Source organism: Grus americana, chromosome 10 (assembly GCF_028858705.1).
Source record: "Grus americana isolate bGruAme1 chromosome 10, bGruAme1.mat, whole genome shotgun sequence".
Taxonomy (NCBI): Eukaryota; Metazoa; Chordata; class Aves; order Gruiformes; family Gruidae; genus Grus; species Grus americana.
This window is the reverse complement of record NC_072861.1, coordinates 2,551,601-2,572,910: the sequence shown is the minus strand read 5'-3', so window position 1 is coordinate 2,572,910 and position 21,310 is coordinate 2,551,601. Positions and strand designations below refer to the sequence as shown.

General features: G+C 43.2%; 1 protein-coding gene across 3 annotated transcripts in view; it reads left to right on the top strand.

The window, feature by feature from the left end:
* Window positions 1–21,300, top strand: part of NPTN (neuroplastin) — a 56,318-nt gene extending 35,018 nt beyond the window's left edge. The window contains exons 3-8 of one of the 3 annotated variants that reach the window (XM_054836787.1): window positions 151–245; window positions 8,395–8,528; window positions 10,026–10,299; window positions 19,540–19,561; window positions 19,704–19,777; window positions 20,210–21,300. In XM_054836787.1, the coding sequence (XP_054692762.1) occupies window positions 151–245; window positions 8,395–8,528; window positions 10,026–10,299; window positions 19,540–19,561; window positions 19,704–19,764 (586 nt within the window). In that variant the 3' untranslated portion in view covers window positions 19,765–19,777; window positions 20,210–21,300. Of the gene's footprint in view, window positions 1–150; window positions 246–8,394; window positions 8,529–10,025; window positions 10,306–19,539; window positions 19,562–19,703; window positions 19,778–20,209 lie in introns of all 3 variants that reach the window. The other 2 variants (XM_054836788.1, XR_008578613.1) reach the window with 2 other exon arrangements.
* The last annotated feature ends 10 nt before the right edge of the window (window positions 21,301–21,310 follow it).

Here is a 21,310-nt window from a genome sequence, read left to right as displayed (position 1 = left end):
ATAGCTTGACTTAACAAGTAATAGCTGTGAAATTCAGTTTAAAAGATTAAAGTAGGGAGGGGGTGGGGGGGAAATAAATTCCTAGCCTGCTCATTTTTGATTGCTAACACAGTACCTAACACGGCTCATGTGTTCTCTCCCTGTCTGCAGGATTTTGAAGCCCAGAGCAGAAGAGTCAGGGGAATACTTGTGCGTGTTTGTGTTTTCAAACTCTCCTATAGCCAACGCCACTATAGAAGTGAGAGGTACTCTTTTGTTTTGTTTTGTTTCCTCTCCCTGAAAGTGAAGTGCTTTCACCGCCTCTGCCACCTCGAGGTCTTTCCTCGTGAAATCAAGCCTGCGTCCAATCCTTGGTTATAATTTCAGGGGAAGTCTTGCACGCAGTCGTAGGGGAAAGAGCTCACGGGTACGGGGATATTAAAACATTGCAGTTGTGGCCCACATAGGGGATATTAAAACACCTTCTAGCACACATTTCTGTGCTCCTTTGGTAAATCTGGCTGTCGTGAGAGAGCATGCCTGCCCAGCAGGATGGAGATTGCTGTAGAATATGTCTGTGCTCCTGCAAAGACAGCTGTGGTTTCCTCCCTGTTTCACAGTAAATGAGGCCATCTGAATGAATTCAACGTATTTGTCTGCTCTGAATAGGAAGAAAAGTAACAACCAGCATCTTGCGTGTGGCAGCTTGGAACTGGTTTTTGTTTGCAGCGATTATTTTGGTTGCTGGGAAAGCTTGGGTTCTGGTTAGGACAGATGCCCTGTCCCAGATTGGGGTTTTCTACTTTCATGCACCGTTTTTTTTTCCCCCCCGTCTTGTGCATGTTAGTAGTCTTCTGCCATCTTTAGGACCCTAAAATCGTGGGTAGAAACTGGAAAATGTGAAAGGTTTGCACCGCGTTTCACTGTAGTCGTTGAACAAAAGAACAGTGTTTCCGTTAGACATACAACACAGAGAGATGATGGTGTTTTATACAGTGTTAAACTGCCACAATACAGTCGTTTGGTCATTGAAGAACTGTGGAAATGACTGTCCCACTGCGCTGCAGTAGCCATGGTTTGCCCTGAAGTGCTGCAGGAAGATGGCATTGATGCATTATGGCAGCTTTGTTAGTCAAAGGCAGATGAGTTCACTCAAAAATGCGTTTTAAGTCTCGCAGCCAGACTATGCGCGTCTGGGACTCTACTGATGCTTGTTTTATGAAGGTGTACTGTAAACTTGTTTGAAATCTAAGTTAGAATTACTTACCATCTTCCCTATGTCCCTGGCTTAAACGTAGAGCTTCCTCTGCTGCTGTTTGAAAAGAGCAAATAAGGAGGATGCTTCACGCTATTTCTGTGCATCCCTGTTCCAGTGGTGCAGCCTATCCTGATCTACCTTGTGATAAGTGCTGTTTAAATCAGGTTTTACAGATCTGTAGCGAAAGCTGACCTCTTTCCTGGGAATTTCTGCTGCCTCACTGAAGACTTGCACGGTCAGGTTCCTGAATCTGAAGTGAGGAAGTGGGAGTAATTCAGCAGTAATTTGGCAAATGCACGGTATTATCCTGAATACCGTCTTTCCTCTCTAGAGAACAGCATCTTTTGAACCATACGAACAGTTTCCTGGGGAAGAGAAACGTTGCCATATAAATAAGTATTCTGACTGATACTGTACCAAGAAAAGCTCACTGATTTCCTGTGTCGATTTAAAAAGTGGGTTTTTTCCAATGATCTTGCATAAAACAACTTACCAAAATATACCCAGTATTTAACCAAATCTGGTGCAAAGCTGTCTCTGCAAGGAAAAATGAAATCTAAAATAATGTGCTCATGCGAATGCACCACAAGTTCCTGTCAGGCTAGGATTAAAAAAAAAAAAAATCTGACTGCACCTCTAAAAATAATTATTGCCTTGCTTACAGCCAGTTAAATTCAAATTTACATTGTACTACTGGTGAGCTTGTCTCCTGGCTGTTCAAGTACATAGGTGTGGGGTTGTTTCCTCATTTTGGGGGAATTTCTTTTGCATTCTGCTCTTAGGCTCTTAATTGCTACATCTTCTAATATTACCTTAATTAAGATTTTAAGTACTTTCTGCCTTCTCTAGGCTGTCCGGTGGCAGGGACGCACACCAAGGGAACTTGGCTGAGAGGCTTACAGGGACATAGGATTTAACGTTATAGAAAGAAAAGCCAGTGTATCCTGTTACTTGAAAACTTTAGTGATACATTTGGACTGCATTTAAAGCGCAAGTTAGAGAACTTTGCGGTCTCCTTTACTCGTTGGGGTTACTGCTCCTGGAAGAACTGTACAGCTAAACTTGTACGGTATCACGCATATTTTCTGGGATGCAAATGTTTCTGAATAATATCCGTGCTAGTTGCAAAGAATACACAGGCTTTTTTCATTTTGCAAAAGAAAGCATTCTCTGTGCTTCCTGCAGGTGGGTGTAAGTATTGTACGTGTTCTAGAGCAGTTCTAGTTCTCAAAGCAAACCGATTTTGATACTACTTCATGTGTGGAGACGTTACTAGTTGTTAATCAAGGCAGATGTAATGTATCGGTGATGATGCATGAATCTTGTTTGACCACGCAGATGCCGTAGTTTAATGCTTACCTGCATGTGTGGTGTGTCACAGTATTCGTGGACAAGCAATCGTAGCAAATTTAATTGCTTAATTGCTAGTTGTAATTGCATTGCAATTTTTAACTGCTGATGCACATAGAAAAGATGGTTCTGAATATGAAAGTGCTTGTGGACCAAAATAGTGACTTTCTGACAACTTGTGAACGACTCTAACAAATGCCTCGCAGCAGATGTAATCCAGGATACATCAGTGCCATTTGCCTTTTATGTAATGTTCCCTATTTTCTTCCTGGATCTCTACATGTGCCGTGTAAGAAGATAAAAATGCAGAAACATGAGCATCGCCGTTAGAATTGCTAGGTGTGCTTTCATATTAAAAGCAGATTTTCTTGGTAAAAACATTACTAGGGCAGCACTAGTATCACAGCAGTTAAAAATATTGGGGTTTTAATGTCAGACTCAATGCCATTCCTGGGAATTCCCCAAGTCTGGCTTCCCTCATACCGTTGGCTTTTGGATGAAGCGTCTGGTGGAGACTTTTGATTATTCCTGCTCAAATTATCTCTGAGCTGTTAGGGGCGAGTGCAGCTCTAAGCCTGACACAACAGACTAAGGAAATGCTGATACTAAGAAGATTCTGCCTTGAAATTGGGATTTTTCTCTCGCCCTTTGCTTTTACAGGGAAGTCAGCCAGCCGAGAGCATTGCAGGTAACCAGCTCGTGACGTGATTATTGTCAGCAGGGACCGTGACGATGATCCTGCCAGGCGCTAGCCAAGATGCAATGCGCTATCTACTCCCTGTCTGGAAGTAGGCTTTTTTAATTTAATTGCTCTGTTTCCACGCGGTGGAAATATCTGTAGTGCTTTTGCTGCGGTGTTGTGATCTGGAGCTCTGAAAACTTGAAGCTTAGAAGAAAAAAAATAATTAAAAAATGCAACTTTGAAGAATTCTGCCTCTGCAATCTTTCTGCTCTTACCAAGATCTTGGCAGGAGGAGGAAACAAGTTTGTCTTTCTGTCTTCTGATACTCCACAAACCATTGTCTGGCGCAGAGCAGTGGCAGTGAGAACTGAATGGAGAAGAACACGCTTCCAGTTCCCTCCGGTTGCCCAGAAGTAGCGCAGGCATCAAGAAAGATGTTGATGTACGTACCGTGACCAATGGAGGGCAATCCGTTCTCTCCGCCCTGCCTTCCCATCAAAGGCTCCCTTCTTTCCGTGCACCTGGACGAAGCTGGTAGAGCTTTTTAATGCCCCTACCTAGAAGGCCTTTCTGCCGTTATCTCATCAAGGGGATTCTTCTGCCTACCCTTTCCTCACTTGTCTTGCACCTTCCTCTTCAATCCTCTCCAGTTGCGATTGATTTCCCAAGAGCAAACGTTCAGACTGGTCCCATTCGCTGCTTCGGAGAGACATAAAACTTACTGCTTTTGCAAAATGCTTATTTTCAAATAGCAGCCTCAGAAGATCTTGGTTTGTTGACTCCTGGCTGTCTTGTGAAACTGCAGCAGAGGTTTTCTTAACCAGAAATTAAGAAATTGGCTATTCTCTTAGTACAACTGTATCTTAGAGTGATCCGAAGCATTACACAGAAAACTCCTGTCACGTTCTCCCTTCTCGCAGTACCTTTGGTGTCCTAGCTGTCAGCCCAGGCTATAAAGGTAGACATGGATTAGAATTAGAATGCAGAAAAATAAATCTTCCAGAGACCTTTTACTAGGTCACCCATAAGATGTAATAGTTTTTACATGCAAGAATATTTTTAGGTGCTCTTGCCCTTGCTTTAATTTTGTCTTTTAATGGGAAAACTTTGAAAGGGTTTTGTTAATTGGGACGTGGTTTGGAGGTGTTAGGCATATTAGTTCTCTACTTTTTAGTAATGCTAGTAAAATATCTTTAAAATACCTGGAAATTAAGGGCTGAATACCTCCTATATATCAAGAAATGACATTGCATGCCCTGTAACAAGAAAAAAAAAACCACCCTCTTTTCAGGGCTGTATTGAAACCGTGTCATTCAGAATGTGTATTTTCTGCCTCTGGGGTACTCGAAGCATGGAGGCACAATCCCCCTTTCTTTTGTGAGTCAAGCTATCAAAAGAATAATGCTTATCAGAAGTTTATTCTTGTGTCAAGAATGGCTAAATCTGTATTTATTTTGATTTTTTTTTTGGATAGCAATTACTTTAAACTAGGCCTGCCTCTCTTTGCTCTTCCATACGCTATTTCAAACAAACGCTCAGTGTTTAGTTTTCCTATTTCACAATGTAAGAATAAAAAACCTGTTTTTATCAGGGGGGGTGTTTTGGTTTCAGTGATGCAGGAGCTGACGTAGCATGTTGTGCCCACGTCTCCACAGCCAACTGTATCTGACCAGAGATGTGGATTCTCCTGCTTGAAAGCTGAAGTGAAATCTAAATCCTTTCTGAACAAAACCTGCTTCTTTCTGTGCTTTGTCTGTTACTGACGCTGGCACGGAGTGGCGCAAGAAAAGTCTTGACTTGAAAAGCTTCCCGGGAAAACATGGCCCTGTTGCTAAATCCGTGACTGAGGTCAGTTACGGCGATATTTTAATTGTAGTTTGTACAGCGGAACATAATTAGCCAAACCGTTTGGCAGAATAAGTACTGGATTAATGTCTCAGGCATAGCTTGAGACTGGCTAGCATCATGCCCTGAAATATTAATATTCCATGCAGTGCTCCCCTCAGACTGCGTACAAAAATAGTCCCTGCCCTAGCAGAGCTGGAAATGGCTGCTGCGTAACTGTGCAAGGCAAGAGCAGAATGTATTCTTGTCGCTTAGGCTCTCCTTGGGATAACCCAGTGAAGATGTCCTTTTCTTAAAGAAATACAATTACGTCCTGGCTGTAGGAGAACACTAGGTCACCCTGGAGTAGAAGTTACTGTGTCCTAGAAAGCTTTCCCTCTTATTTCTTTTCTTTCTCAGCAGCCTTATAGGAAAAAGTGGGCCAGGTGTGGAGCGCTGACTTGCTGTACCCTTTTCCCCTGCGAGGTTCAGCTTTGACTCGCTGTCTGCGGGTGGATGCAGTGACAAACGAAGTGCTGACAGATGGAGACTGTGTGGGGCTCCATTTGAAGCTGGTGAATCCTATTTCTTCTTTTCCTAATGGGGGTAACTTGCAATCGCTGTTGACAGCCCGGCAGTGCTCCGCTTCTGCTGGCCTTTCACTTTCGTTAGGGTGGATGTGACCTCTGCGTATCCTCCTCAAGCAAGCACAAACTGCGGGGAGAGGTCACCGGGCTTACCTAGCTCCTGCCTAAAAGAGAACTTCCCAAGCCTAGCAAGGGAGAGATGACGCCTTTCAGTAGATCGTGAGATGAAATTTGCTTCTTGTTGAACCACCGTTTTCTGGAACAAATGTGATGTTCCTCTTTGAGGCTGCAAACCATGGTCTGAAAGGATGTTGCAGGTGTGTACTGATGCTTGACAGCCAGAAGATGTCATGCAGCACGCTCAACCCTAAAGCTGATTTATTTTCTGCTTGGAGACCATCAACTCGAAAACTTAATTTCCTCAAGGTATTATTGCCCTCAGTAGGCACAGGTAGTATGTGATCACTTAACAAGTGTGGAGTGTTCCTTCCTTTCCAACTTGCTTGATTTTTTTTCTACACCTGCAGCTTCTTCTTGCACAAGACCGGAGAATTGTTATGATCTGCTGTCTTCATTCAGTTCATGTTTTTGTGTCGCAAAGTATTTTCACGTTTGATGTGTAAAGACCCATTTTAGGTGTCGGGTTTTTTAAAGATAAATAAACCCCCTAACGCCTTGTTCTTATATATCATGGTTACGGTTAGCATCATCTTGCAACTAGTCTGCATTTGTCTAGTTTCATCCATTGGTCTTGCTATACAATCATGTATATTGAATATTGCTAGTAAAGCCACTGAATATTGTTAGCAAAGCCCTTATTTAACATATTAAAATATTTTCAAATGGCATAACTTCCTTACGGGTTCTACCAGAAGTCCTGAAGTTAGTTTTAATTTCTGGTGGGCAGTCTCTCTGCTGAGGACCTCTGCATCCTCTGCAGCAGCATTCAGCTTGGCAGTGCACGCCGACAGCTCTGGCTTTTGCCGAGTTGGAGCAAACCATCCGTTAGAAAACGCAACTAAGAGTTAATAATTCTGTAAGTGGCAAGTACGTCTTTCTTTACGTGGCAAACGGAGCTTCTGCAAAGCTCACGTGCGCGTTGGAAATCCTGGTTGAATTTACATAGGCGTTTTGAGAAAAGCCTGGGTTGATCAGCCTCTCCTGGTGGCATCTTTTCAGGCAAATACAGACATACTGAGGAACGATGTAGCTTAAGTATTCTTCCAACCGTGATTTCTCTGTTGTTCAGAAGCTTATTTTAATTCTAACAATGCTATCGATCAGCTGCATTACTGTCCAAAAAGAACCTTTCAGGAGTAAGGCCTGGGATGCTTTCTGCATTTGAAAAGCCTTTGAAATATGGTAATTCCTTTAGTACTTAAACTTGCTGAGCGCTTCCCCAAAGAGCTCTGATGTGATTTGTTTTGGGTGGGTTTGGGTTTTTGTGGGTTTTTTGTTGTTGTTTGGGGCTTTTTCTTTTTTTTTTTTTTGAAGAGCAGGTTCAGCTGATGTTGTCTGGTTGCACAAGATGTTTTGCTTGTTTTTGTACGCCGTGACTGATGACAACCGTGAAATTTGCTTAATTCTTTTAGCTTGCAGCTGCAGATACGCTGTCGCGAACCTGTTCTCCCTCTGCGCGCCTGTCTGTAGGGGTTGTTGGTGGTAAAGGGAACTCTCCTTGAATAGACCCTTATAATAAATTCCAGTGCCCGGGGGTCTTTTCCTGGAGCGCTCAGATTGGACTTTGACTGGCTTATCAGATCAGCGTCCTGCGATCACACAGCAGGCCACGTGTGACATAATTAGCAAGCTAGAAAGCGAATGGGCTTTAAAGGTGGTCACTACGGCACCAAAGCCGTCTGCTTAAGCGAAGGTTCAGCTCGGGCAGTCCATTGATCCATCGTAATCTCTCGTGAGGTATTAGGCTGCAACGAGCTGCTGCGACAAACGTGGCAAACAGCAGTGATGTTATTTATGGATAAATTAAATCAGAAGACCCTCCGCTGATAGTCAGGGCTATATGTGGCTTGCGGTTTTCCATCTTTATCTGCAACCTTCCTTAGAATATATGTATTTACGGGTAGGCTGAACGAAAGGATTCTGTGTTGAGGGGATTTCGACTTCTGCTGCGTTACGGATACCTGACGGTCCCCGGGAGGAGAGTCGCTGTGAGGTGTAACGAGCATAACGAGTTGCAGCATGTTTGCAGACCAAATCTAAAATCTTGCTGCAAGGAAGAACACCTTGATTCAGCTTTCAGAAATTCACGTTAAGACAGTATCAGTTCAGAGTCCTGATGCGATGGGCAAGTTGGAACCGGACCGACAGCTCTATTTGAAAGCCGCAGGGACCTCCTGAGTGGTGGGGAGGGAGACATGGATGTTTCTCAGCTTCCCGCGCTGCGGAACGGCTGGGCCGTCTTAGCTTTGTAGGGTTGTGGTAGACAAGCCTAATTGCCGAGGCTTCTCCCTTGTCCCTTGATTTGCCTGGTAAACCGATACCGAAGGATATTCTTGCAGATCTGCAGTTGAGATGCTGCTTGGAGAGACATGGGAATCACGATTTTCCCTCTGTAAGATGGGCTCAGTGTGGGAAAGGAACAGCTTCCAGGGAACTTCTTGGTTATTTTCTGTTCAGATTCTCAGAGCTTGAAATAACTCTTCTCTTTAATGAGCAGCTTGTAAACGAGAGGTGTTTTTTCTTTTGTTTCATAGCTACTCCCGATATCACTGGCCACAAGCGAAGTGAAAATAAAAACGAGGGGCAGGAGGCACTCATGTACTGCAAGTCCGTGGGCTTCCCGCATCCCGAGTGGGTGTGGCGCAAGAAAGTCAATGGAGTATTTGAGGTAAGAAAATCGGGGTGTCAGGCGTGTGTTAACCTGCCAAAATCCCCTGTAAGGAAGGAAATGAGCACCTTGGGTTTAGGGATATATTATTTAGGGTGCCTTATGACTTCTCGAAATGCAGTTCCTCAAAAGTCTGATACGTTAGTGAATGAAGCTGAAGTTTTTCAGCGGCAGCGAGCGTAAAAGGGGATATTTATATAGTTGCTATGTGAACAGAGGTGTTCATTGCATTGCTGCTGGGCAAAAAGTATGAACTATCCGGAAAGATATGATGTTCAGGGGATTTGCTATAAATTGCAAAATGCAAGTTACGAAATGTGATTTAAAGATGCATTTGGTTATAAATTTCTCAAGCAGTTTTCCAGTTTTGCTGTTTGAGTTCACGAGACTTAATAGGAGGATGTGGCAGGGTTTAAGCGATCATATTTTTTCCATGTGGCAACTGATCTAGTGAGCAAAAAAAACTTGGCCAGCAATTGGAATAGCAAAAGAAAGAGAAACTGGAGGTTGCTAAATCTTCAGCCTGCCTATTTTTGTTGCTGTGTGATCTCCAGAGAGGTGGCGATCTGATTGATAGAGGAAACAATGTTAAGCAAGTAATAGTATGGGTTAATTGTTCACTAAGCGTGAGCTTAAATTTTTAAGGACAGTGCTGTTTGAGTGATGTACCGTTGGTCCTGTGTGGTGTTCTGCAGGTTTACCTTCACGCTGTCTTCCTGGTGAAGTTATTTGATAAATTCATCCAAGATGAACTTTCAGGAAGATGAGACATCCATATTTTGTCAACGTTTTGCCCCTTTTTAATTCTTTAGACATAAGGAACTCTGGAAGTCTCTTTTAAGAATACAGTGCCTTGAATTCCAGCTTCTCTAAATACTCCTGAAGTCAGTGGCTTAGGCTGCTCTGGCCACAAAGCTGTGAGCAGTGCGAGTTTCTTTTCAAAACATAGCAAAGGCAAAAATGTATCAGAGCCATCATACCTTCAACAATTAGAGAAATGCTGTCTAATGCGGTGTAGAATAATCTTAACTGGTACTGTTTTTTCTTTTCCCCTCTACGTTGAAATCATTTTGTCCCCTGCTAGGGAAAATATCCTCTCTCCTGTTACTTGTCTCATCTGTTTAGGTTGACCTGTTTTATCTTATTGCTGTGAGTGGAGTGGGACGGTTTCTCTTGAAGCAAAAGGCTGAGGACGTGGTAGCTCACATGTTCCCAACCACCAGCGTATTTCATGGCCGATACTGTTAGAGTGGGATAAAAATACAGCTTGTCCGTCAAGCTGGTTATATATTTTTTTTTTGGTGGTTGTTTTGAAGCACTGTTCACATTAGTGAGAAATACAGAATAAACACCGACAGTGGGTTTTTCTGTTAAGGAACCAGCCTCTATGAAGAATCCCTCAAATCTCTTCTAGTTTCCATGATGCAGAAATGAAAATGCACCAGAACTTACTAAAGCTCTTGCTCTTCTCCTCTTCCACCTTTCTCCTTTTATCAGGACATCAACAACTCTTCTGGCAGATTCTTTATTTCAAATAAAGACAACTACACCGAGCTCAGCATCACAAACCTACAGATAAACGAGGATCCTGGCGAGTACCAATGCAACGCAACCAACCAGGTCGGCTCTGTCTCGGTCACCACCATCCTCCGTGTCCGCAGTCACTTGGCTCCCCTCTGGCCCTTTTTGGGGATCTTGGCAGAAATCGTTATCCTCGTTGTCATCATAGTTGTTTATGAGAAAAGGAAGAGGCCGGATGAAGTCCCAGATGGTAAGTGTGCCCAAAGCCACTCGTAAGGAGGAAAAAAATAAAGGAAAAAAAGAAAAGGCAAAGCGAACTTGTGGCAGCACAACGGAGTGGGGCTTTGTAGCGGGAAGGACCAGCAGCTCAGTTTGTTCAGCGCTGAGCTCTTTGCTTTCTCATCTGTTCTCTCTCCAAACATTAAGCCCAGCAAGCGCAGAGGGTCCCAACGCTGGATTTCCCCAAGATCTCAGACTACGGGGGTGTGGGAGGGTGGCTATTGCAGTAGCTTTAAAGCTTTTGTTGCGCAAGGGGTCTAGCGTTCCCATCTTGTTTCCAGTTGTAGCAGTCCTGAGAAATCCTGCGTGTTGGCCCTAAGGGAGCGTAGGGCAGCACAGAGGGGAAATGTTACGCTTAAAGGGATTGGGATCACAGAGATGCTTCAAAAATAAAGCGTGTTTTTAATGTTAAGAGTGGGGGGAGGGCTCTTGTTTTGGTCTGTAACTGAATTTGTATTTAAGGAATGCTCAGGAAACTATATCTAATTGTAGTAGCCACCGAGTTAGATTTTTCTAAAGATTAGGTTTTTATGCTCAGGTTTGATGGTAGCACTAATTAGTTAGGCTGTATATACACAAAGTTTCATTTTTGAGCTGCTTCTGCATACCTTCTGTAAAAGATGGAGGAAGGGGCAGTTAGAGGCTAAAAACAAGCATTCGAAGAACCCCATCGAGAACTAGGCTTTAACGTGACACCTAGCTGCTTACTACAGTGTCTGTCAAGAAAACCTGTCCAAGGAATCCCTGTGAGAAGCGGCTGGCGTGCCATCGTGCTGTAGGAACATGATGCCTCCCAGTAATGGAGAGCAGGCGTTGTAGAGTACGTGGAGGGAAACACGCTGAATCAGTACGGGAGGCACGGAATCGTTAGTGCCTTCCCGGGTTGGCAGATAACTTCCAAAGGCAGCTGGGGTGTAGCTTGTGCAGCGATGATTAGTTGTCGAGCTGCGCAAGGGACCGATGAGAACGCAGCGTGACGGTTGCCTTTTGGGGATGAAAATAGAGGTGCCGAAACAGTGATCTGCTTGTGAAGTTTGGGTTAAAAACAGCTTCACGGTTCCTGAGATTCAGAGAATAAAAAAAAAATAATAAAACTTACAAAACAGATAACAAACACTAATACTTTGAGAATGGCTGAGGCTTGGTTCACTTCTGTAGCAGATCAGAACCGCCTGAACTAGTGCATACCTGGAGGAAACTAGCTTTTGATCGTAACCACTTGAGTAGCATTTACTAACTGCTTATAGAGCATGCATTGAGACTGTTGTAGGTGTGTACCCAACAAAATTGAAACTGGGTGGTGCATGTTCCTCTGCATAACTAACAGCTTCACAGTTGCTAAGGGGTTTATATTGCCAGCAGTTCGTCCTCAAAGTGGCTCTCGACCAGCCCGGAAAACTTCAAAAAGAACAATTTAAACGTTTCCTTGCACCTCTAGTGGATTGCCATGCCACATTGGCCGAACTTTGATGTCGGGATGGCCAGGGAGAATCTCTGTGGCTGGTCACAGTTCCCTGCATTTCACAACTTCATTCGATGAAGTTTCACTGAAACAAGATGCCAGATAGTAATTGGATCTGGAAATATTCATTGCAAGCGGCCTCAAATGGACTAAATCCAGTAGAAATTGGCTTTGACTCCACCAGATCGCAATGCGACCACCATGTTCGTGGAATTAAGCACGCTCTGGAGGTGAAGAGTTCCGCTACCTGTTTCTTACAAAGGCTGAAGTTTTCCTGGCTGGTCTGGCCGCTCCTCAGATGCCTGAGGGATCTGGGCTCATCATCTCTGATGGAGGCGTCCAAGATGATGAGCCAAGTAATTGAGGTCACTAAATTGGCTTGCACGGTCTGCTATTATTTTAAAGGCAGCTAAGCTTGAGTCCTGGAGAGTGATGCACCTCTGTGGCGGACAAATGTTTTCTCTGTCTGCTTTCTCAGAGGATAAAATCCGTATCGCAGTCAATACCTGTGTATTAGGTTTGCCTGGATGAAGAGACACAATCGGCATAAGATCTGCTCCACTAAAGGCCGACTTGAGTCCTACGTTCCCTTGGATACTCTTGGACTTTCTGTAATGGCATTTGAAGCTTTCTGTGGTAGCGCGGTGGGAAGCACCCTGTAAACGGGGGCATTTTACAAATGCACATGTGAGAAATCGTTGATAGTCTGCTGATTTCCACCCTTGGGATGTTTTACTTAGGTTATTCTTAATTTTATCGGTGTTATGAAATGCCAAAGTTAATGTTTTAACGCAATGGCGTGCTTATCAGTTGAAATTTCAATTCTCTGCTTCCAAAATCCTACATCCGCCTCCGCGTGCTGCAGCGAGCTGTAGCGGGTAACATCACCGAGCCTATAGCTGAGCCAGCAATTCCTGCAGATATTAGTCTAAACACCATATTACTTAATATAAATATTATTTGGCAACAGCTGTGATCTTTCTCAACTATCAGCTGGTTTTCTGATTTCTTTTAAAATTTTTTTTTTAGTGTTGGTTTTGATGTGTTTAAGCTTTAAGGACAAGGGTTGTGGATGTGCCAGATCTTTGTGTGAAGCTGCTGCGGCAATAACGAGTGAAAAATCTGGTAGCCTCATCAGCAGGGATGTAAATTTTTTTCCTTGGACCGCTCCCAATTTTTTTCTTAGACACTGAGATTCCTTCATATTCCCCACCATCCCCTCCCACTCCCCGTCTTCCCATGGTGGAATAACTCTGAAGCTTCCTTAGTCACCAGATTTCTCTGATGTTCTTCCTTTTGCTCTGGAGCAGCAGGTAGGAGCAGCCAAAAAACCCAGCCGCGTTTGAGGACGGATGGCCATTTTGCATCTTACTTTGGACCGCTGCCCAGCGGATCGTTATCGTTCGCCTTGGCACGTTCTCCTGCTGCAGGCTGTCTGTTCCTGCAGAATAAGGTGTCTGCTACCAGTAAACGGCCTGAATGTTGGGGTGCAAGGTTTGTACCTGTAGCCTCGCCCCTCCGCAGTGCTTTGGGGTGTCTCAGGTGTCTCCCCGTGTTCGGTGAGGCTTGCTTTCCCCTGGAGAATCCTCTGATGTACTGGTTAATGTCCGTCCTGTTGAGAGGATCTCGGGAGTGAGGATTTCTGCGTAGACCTAGTGCAAAGATGGCTTAGTTGGGACACTTTAAGGATTTCTTAAAGTTTTGGGGAAAACAGCGATGCTAAACGTGGTAACTTTCCCTGTATACAGGAAAATTAAAGCCTTTCTGGAGCCTGACTGTTAACAGCGTAGGATGACTGCGTTTATCTTGGGTCTTGCTGGGAGATGCTGGTGCCCACGCTGAGCGCTCGCCTCGCGCAGTACCCAGGTGACGTGGTGGTTTCCAGGCTCAGTTAAGCCTACGCCGGTTGCAGGCAGCCCCTCGGTGCTGTGCTCATCCCCTCCGACAAAACCAGCCCAAGCAGGATGGCTCCAGGCTCCGCTAATAACAGGGCACACTTAATTTATTGAGTCCTTTTACCTGTCTCAGCTGTCCTAGCCTGCCCTCGCTGCTCATCTTGCTGCTCTTAAGAACTGTATCAAACTATTTAGCGTTTCCACATCTCCAAAGAATCCTCCAATTCAGTGTAGCATAAGGGAGGGAGACGGCAGATCCCGAGGGTCCCCCCGGCTCCACCCTGACTGACGAAACATTCTCTCCTGGAAGGTGTCTGGGATGCTTTCCAGGGCGCTTGGGAAATCTACCTGACCAGCAAAAAAAGAAACCAAAACCCCAAACCAACACACAATTGAATTAATTCCCTTTCCCCCTCTCTCATCTCCATGTGCCACAGGCTATTCCCTGTCTTGATGTGCCAACTACCTCATCTCTTGGCGGATGGGTCGAGTGACAGCTAACCTGGTTAAATTTGCAGCAGTTCTTCTCGATTTACTGTTCAGCTGCAGAGTGAGGCCGCTTAGGTTTCAGAGTTTGGGGAGGTGAAGGGCCGTGTGTTACAAAACACTTTCCCACAGTGTTACTCGCTGGCTTTACAAAAGGTGTTGCCTCCATCTAGAAGCGCTGCCATGCTGCAAGGGCAAAGATGCTCCTTTAACTTTGGCATTTCCTGACCGCAGTGGTTTGGTTGTTGGATTTTGGGTTTTTGTGTGGGTTTTGTTCGGTTTTGTTTTGGGTTTTTTTTTTTGCATGGGCCTTGCTTTTTTGTGTTTAGTTGAATTGCTTTTTATGGCGTGGAACAGGGCTGCTCAGTAGCTCCTTTGCTAATATTTCCTCCTTCACATAATTCAGATTTGTGAATTTATTTTTTTATTTTCGCCTTCTGCTGCTGTATAGCAGAAAAAAAGGAACTTTGCACCCATGAAATCCATATTTCCACCAGAAATGGTGCAAGGATGGCATTAGCGATGCCCAGAGCGGGTTCTTGCTGTCGTGCCTGTGGATTCGGGGCATTTTCATCCTCCTGGGAAGGGAGGTGACTGCAGCGAGTACCTCCAGTAACCCGCCCGCAGGAGCGAGCCCTTTGCATCCAAATTATGTGCTGGAAGGAGGAAGGGAGGGCAGATTGCGCTTGAATTTCTGCATCCTTTCAAAATGAAAGAGTTTAGGCTTGTTTTACACACCGTAAAGCAATATACGGATCGCGTACCTTTTCCAGCGAGCGGCTAGGTTTTGTAAGATCGAGAGCGGGTGAATAACGTGCAGCTTCCAGTGGCTTTTGGTGATGAAAGCTGCGTGAACGTGGCATGTCGAGGCCAGAGGCGCTGGCGCATCACTGCATGTACGACGGGAAACGGTTTCAGCAGGGGACTGCCGATGCATTTTGCTCAGAACGCAAGCTGCTTGGACTTCCCTTGACGATAAAAGGAAGCAAATGGCTTTTTATTTCCTCTGTGGTATAGCTTAAGCCGCTTATTTTTGATAGATGTAGCGATCAGCCATTGTGACCTGAATGTAGTTTATCAAAGATTCCTGAAGAAAGTGGGGGTTTTTCTGGCATTGTTGGATCAAATAGCCTGAAATTAGCAAAGATGCTGATTTAAAGGGTGTGTTCTGGGGTAAGTAGAAAGTAAAAACTTCTTGGTCACATTCTCCCGTAGGAATGTAAAGAGTTTTTACTTTAAAATCCATATTCTACATGATCTTTAGCTCAAAGCCATGAGGTGACTGGGTTATAACATGTCCTTTTTCATTCTTCCCTTCTCGCTTCTCAGCTTAATACAAAGACTTTCCGTAAATGTTTTTCTGCTCCGGCTCTGCGGAAGCTCCATCCATATCCCCACTTTCTTTCTAATACTCTATCTTTTTTTTTTCTTGACTTTCCCTGTTCCTGCTATTACTGTAAGTAATTTAAAGAACAAAATGTTTTCACTGAAACGGTTTACCTTGTAACAAGTTAATTTTTGTTTGGGTTTTTTTTTTTTTTCCTATTACCCGCACCTTTTTCTCCCACGCTTAAAATTCATCAAGGGGAGAAAATTGTCAGACAGGCACATTGTGAGATTGTGTAGCTATCAACTATACCGAGCATCGTTGTATCCCAGTGGTAATCGAATAGCCTGGCTCCTCCGGGCCTTTATATACTCATTTGTTAGGCGCTATTATAGGATCAGAATTCCTCCAGTCTAACGTAAGTAATCTTGGCCAGAGAGTCTCCGTTGCCGATACGCTTGTGCCCTCATTCCATTTCGGAGCAGCTGCTTTATTTTATATTGGTTTGCTTTATGGAGCAAGACGAGCGTCTCCATTCAACTCTTCTTCCCCCTCCTTCCCAAATATTTCCACTAATGAAGCCAAAGAGAAGAGCGTTGCTCCGAACCCGACGTGCATCGTGGTGGTAAATGCCGCTTTCGAATCTTTTCCGGCTCGGACAAACACATCTAAATTCTTACAAATGTTCTTCTCAAAAGTTTTCAAGCCACTGTCAAATTTTCTCTTCCCAGAAAGCAAAATCTTAAGCCAGATTTAAATATAAAATTTCCCCAACGATCTCTGTCACAGTTCCAACCAATTGCTTTGCAGACCATCGTGTTGTACCACTGGACACTGGCTTTTCCTTTTGAGCGTTTGAACACAATTAAACACAAATTTCATTTTAATTAGATCTGTACAGGCAGGTCTGAGGGCTGCCATATAAGAACCGTTGCTGAAGCTGCTGGTCTTGATGACTCTTTGTGTAGATTATATTTTTTGCAAGTTCTAAAGCACGAGCAGAAACGTGGAGTCCCTTCGGATGCAAAAATTTGAATCTTAGTGCTGGAAGTAGTCGTTAGTGTTTTATTTTTCAACGTCTGCCAGTCACAAGGCTACACAAGATTAATTTGATGTTTAAAATAAATCCTGCAGCTTTCCAAAGGAGGTAAAAGAAACTGAGTAATATCAAAAATAAATCAAAATTTAAATTTTTAAATTAAGGCTGAAGGAAAAGGGCCGCAAAGCACAGCCCCCTGCTCAGACTGCCGAAGCACGAGTGACATTCCCAGACAGTTAATACGAGCAGAGGAGCTAAAGCAAATCTATTTGTTGTCATCCTGCAATTTTTATGTCCGGATATTTTTGCCCGGAAGGATTGATTACATGTTATATGATGCGTTAAAAGATGGCAGCAGTTGTAACCTTTTCAGTTCAGAACTGTGTTGTTATTTCAGGGCAGCAAAAACTCAAAAGCAAATTCCTGCAAAAGGAGGGGTTTAGTGCGGTCAATCATAAAAATTACAGCTCGCCTGGCAGCGTCTCGGGGGCGGAATGGAATGGAGCGGCGTACTGGGAGGACGTTCTCTACGGCCATAGGTTTTAGGTACAATTAGAGACAACCGGTTACTAGAGCAGGTCTTCTGGCATAAAGGTTTTGAGTTATATTGATATTTGTCGGTTACTATGACTTCTTTTTTTTTTTTTTTCCCCCCCCCGTCCCCCTTCAATTGCATCATACCCTTAAAAAAATGGTGGTAAGTGAGAGCTCTGCATGCTTTGGAGTTTGTTTAATCTCCGCTTCAGTCTATACAATGCACAAGTCATAACGTTAACACTTTTTTTCTTAAATCTTCTTCATTCACGTTCACAACTAATTTGGATTTCAGTTTGCTGTTTTTAATCTTTATTTAGTCTAATTTTGTACTTATTTTTCTGTTGTTCTGTTGCCCCCTGATTTCGCTAAGGTTTCGGTCTTTGTCTGTACTGTACAGCAGTTAAATGGCTGACCAGGATAGTAACGCACAGAGAAATATTCCTCGGTCTTATTTTATCACCGTTTAGGTTATAGATGGGAAAGGGGCGAGTGGTGGTGATCCACCGGGTAATGTTAAGTGTTCCAGTGGGTATTTTTGTTGGATCTTTGTTAGGAAAACACCCCACGGCAGCCTTTCTAAATGTGAAGCTTTTTTTTTTTTTAAAGACGCAAAACTACTTTATCTGAAACAGGCATCTAAATGTTTTAATGGAGAAGGGGAAAATGGTTATTTTATAGCAAGAGAGAGCTTGTATCTTAACGGTGCAGTCTGATATTTCTGAAGTCCGGCCAAACAAACTCTCAAAGATGTCGATGGCGCTTGTTAGAAAGCCGAGCTAAGCGAGTCTCAAAGCCGAACGGCATCGGTAGCAGTACTGATCCGGGGCTGGGGGCAACCGAGGGCTTGCTGTCTGTCCCAGGCTCTTCCCACCCAGCGTGCGGAGTACGTAGCGCAGCCTGCTTTAAGATCTTTTGTGAAGCAAAAGATGTTTGCGGAGGGAAGTTCTAGATCTGTGCTTTGTGTTTCAGTACCTGATGTGTCTCTGTATATCTCCACTGTATATACAACAGCACATTGATGTCTGGTTGTCCTTACTAGTCCTAGTTCTCTCTGTATCTTGTCCGATAGTGTACTGTTGCTGGTAATGGACTTCTGTGGACACTGGTGTGTCGCTAGTGTGTTATTTTGGCTGTAAAGCTCTTGGTTTGTGGTTAGTTCTTTATTTTTTTGAAATATTTTTTTTGTTCCGGTCACTGTCTGTGCTAGCGGTGGCTTTGCCTATCCGTTGCCTTGAAGGTACAGGTGGAGTAATGTCCCCTCTGACCGACATTACTCCTCGCGTGTGCTCATGCGGATGCCTACACTGTTAAGACTGTAATTTCCATAACTGCTTCATGTGCACTAAGCACCCTTGTGGAATCCTGCTGAGAGTTTATCTTAAAGACTTCAGTGAAAAAAAAAAAAAAAATCCCTCTAGCACGAGCTGGGAACGGCAACTGTTGAGTGTCAAAACCGGCAGGTCCTGAATTGGTGTGTCCCCCCCCCGCAAAACACTTCTACAGGAGTGTTAACGTTCTGGATCAATTGGTTTTGGTTTGGCTTTTTTTTTTTTACTGCTGTTGAAATGCATCTCTGTCTTCTGTATTGCAGCTTGGGGGCGAAACAAGGCGTTTTATAATTCTAAAAATGTTCAATTGGTCATGAAAGAGCTAATGCAAAACACTACTCATTGGCAGATCTTTTTCCAATTCTTCAAAGCGACTATTTTTTGCAAGAGACACAGGCAGAACAATGCTGTCAGTCTTCCGTAGCTGAAGTCTGTTGTGTCTGGAGGTATTACAGCACCGCGGCGGTGTTTCGAGCCCTGCGCTCCGTCGGACGCACGCACTACGCCTGCCGCTATCCGAGGACTGCGTTGGGATACTCGAATCGAGTATCGCACCTTCAACCTCCTCCTAACCTGGTCTCTTCTAATTAGGCATTGAGAAAAACGGAATACGTAGGGGCTGTATCATCCGCGGGGGAAGATGAGCGTATGGTGTATATACCCTGTTGTGTATATACCAGCAATTACTCATCAGCGGTTGAAGAATGGCTTTAAAAAAAAATTAAAAAAAAAAAATTAAAAAAATCAATGCAAGAAAACAACCAGCAGGATTTTACAACTGAAACGTTGGTTTGTCTTCTCATCTATTTTTTATGAGATTGAACCACTGGAACTTGGGGACAAGATGAGTCTGACCATATTGCAACAATCTGTCCGCTACAGTTGCAGTTCTTCATGACAAGCATTCAAAGTGTTAACCAAAACCATTGAAGCAACATACCTGCCATTAAAACTTGAATCCAGAAAAAAAATAACTCCATGAATCTTGGCACTACCAAGTGGAATGGCCTTTAATGCTGTAGATAGATCAGTTTGCTGTTTGCAGGTCAGGCGGTGTACGGTACAGAGACTGACTCTTTTTTTTTTTTCTCTCCCTTCCTTGTCTTTCCCCGGATTGCATTGGAATTCTTGCTGCAGACGATGAACCAGCTGGGCCAATGTAAGTGTGTTTTTAAGAGAAAAATATCGCTTGGCTTAATCTGGGAACGAAATGCTGTTTAACTTATGTACAAAGACACTTTTTCCCTATGCTTGTGATCGATTTTTTGGTGCATTTCTTAATCATTTTTTTCTTTCTCCAGGAAAACCAATTCTACAAACAATCATAAAGATAAAAACTTACGCCAGAGAAACACAAATTAAAAATGCTTATCATGTAAGTATGACTCGCACTCATCTCGGAAACGGTCAGGCTAAAGTCCTCCTTTTTCTGTAGTGGTTGGGGTGCGTAGCCGTAACTTGTTCCACGAATTAAAGGGTTACCGGAGGACGGCACTAGCTTTCAAAGAGCACCGGGGGCTATCAAAAGATATTTTTTCCCCATAAAATATACAGGTAGTTTAATGATCCAGTAGCTGTCGAACTCTCTGTAATCAGGATTATTGCTAATTTAAAAAAACCCAACCAACCCACCCCAAAGCCTTCCTCGTTCAGTCTTAAAATCTGGAAGCCAACCTCGGTTGGGGAGCCTTTATCTTCCTTTAAGGCGGAAACGGATGTTAAGCGCTTTGATTGCACGCTGTTGTGGCACGCGACGTTGAAAATGCTGCCGGGCATTGATTAGCACCTTTTCTCGTTTCTTTTTTAGAGCTTTAAGTTTCTGAGAGACTGATGGCAATATGACCTGCTAAATTTTAAGGGTTGGAACTCTTGGTTCTAGAACTCCAGTTCTGTCTATTATTATTATTATTTTTTTCTTTCCTTTTCAAGTGAGCAACAATATGACTGTCTAAAGCATGCCTTATTTAGCCTCTCCTGTAAGGATGACCTAGCCAGATAAATTTTAATAATGCTTCAGTGTAGAAGGTGTAAACTATTTTGGGCTTGATGTGCTGTGAATGTTGCTTTTTTTTTTCCCTCCTGGTTTTTTTTGTCTCCTTAATCTATTTAAACATTAGGAGTAGTCAGCCGGATCACGCATGCGCCATTTTTTACTTCCTGTAGCTGTTAAAATTGGCAAAGCTCTAAAACGCACTGCTGCCATCTAGTGAGACTTTTTGTAAAGTACAGCAAAACTTAAAAAAATATATACAGTATATATTTATATTTTGGGGGAGGGGGAAAACCAAAATACAGTAATTGTGTTTCATTTTTAAGCTGCTGATATTCATTCCTTACTGTATGTCTGAAAGATGAGAGAATTATACTGTTCTGGTACTTAGAGAAGTAATATAAATTGAAATTATCTTAAGGGCTTAACCTATAGAGAGAGACTCGGGTGTCCTATAATCAGACTTCAAAAGCTGGAATGGTTCGACGTGGTGGAATGCAGTTGAAAACAAAAACAAAACTTCAGTTTATAAATATATATATATGATTGCTTTTTAAGTGATTTTTTTTTTGTTAACTCATGTAAATTCTCAAATCCTTTTGCACTGATGTGTTCAACATATTCTTGTACATTCAATTCAGGCAAACTTTTATAATTTTCTTTTTTTTTTTTGTTTAAATGATGAAATGTTACAGCATGGTGATATTCTATGCAACTAGTTATACTCTTTAGTTTGACACTGTAATTTCTCATGATTTAAAGATTGTAGAAATAGACCTAACAGGGTTCTCACGATGTGCGTAACTGTAGATGCATGAACTTGTGTTCTGTGTATTTGTTGAAGTGCAATGATGTATAAAAAGTGGATTCACCTGTTTTTAAAAATAAAACACTGACAAAAAAAAAAAGACGTGAGGC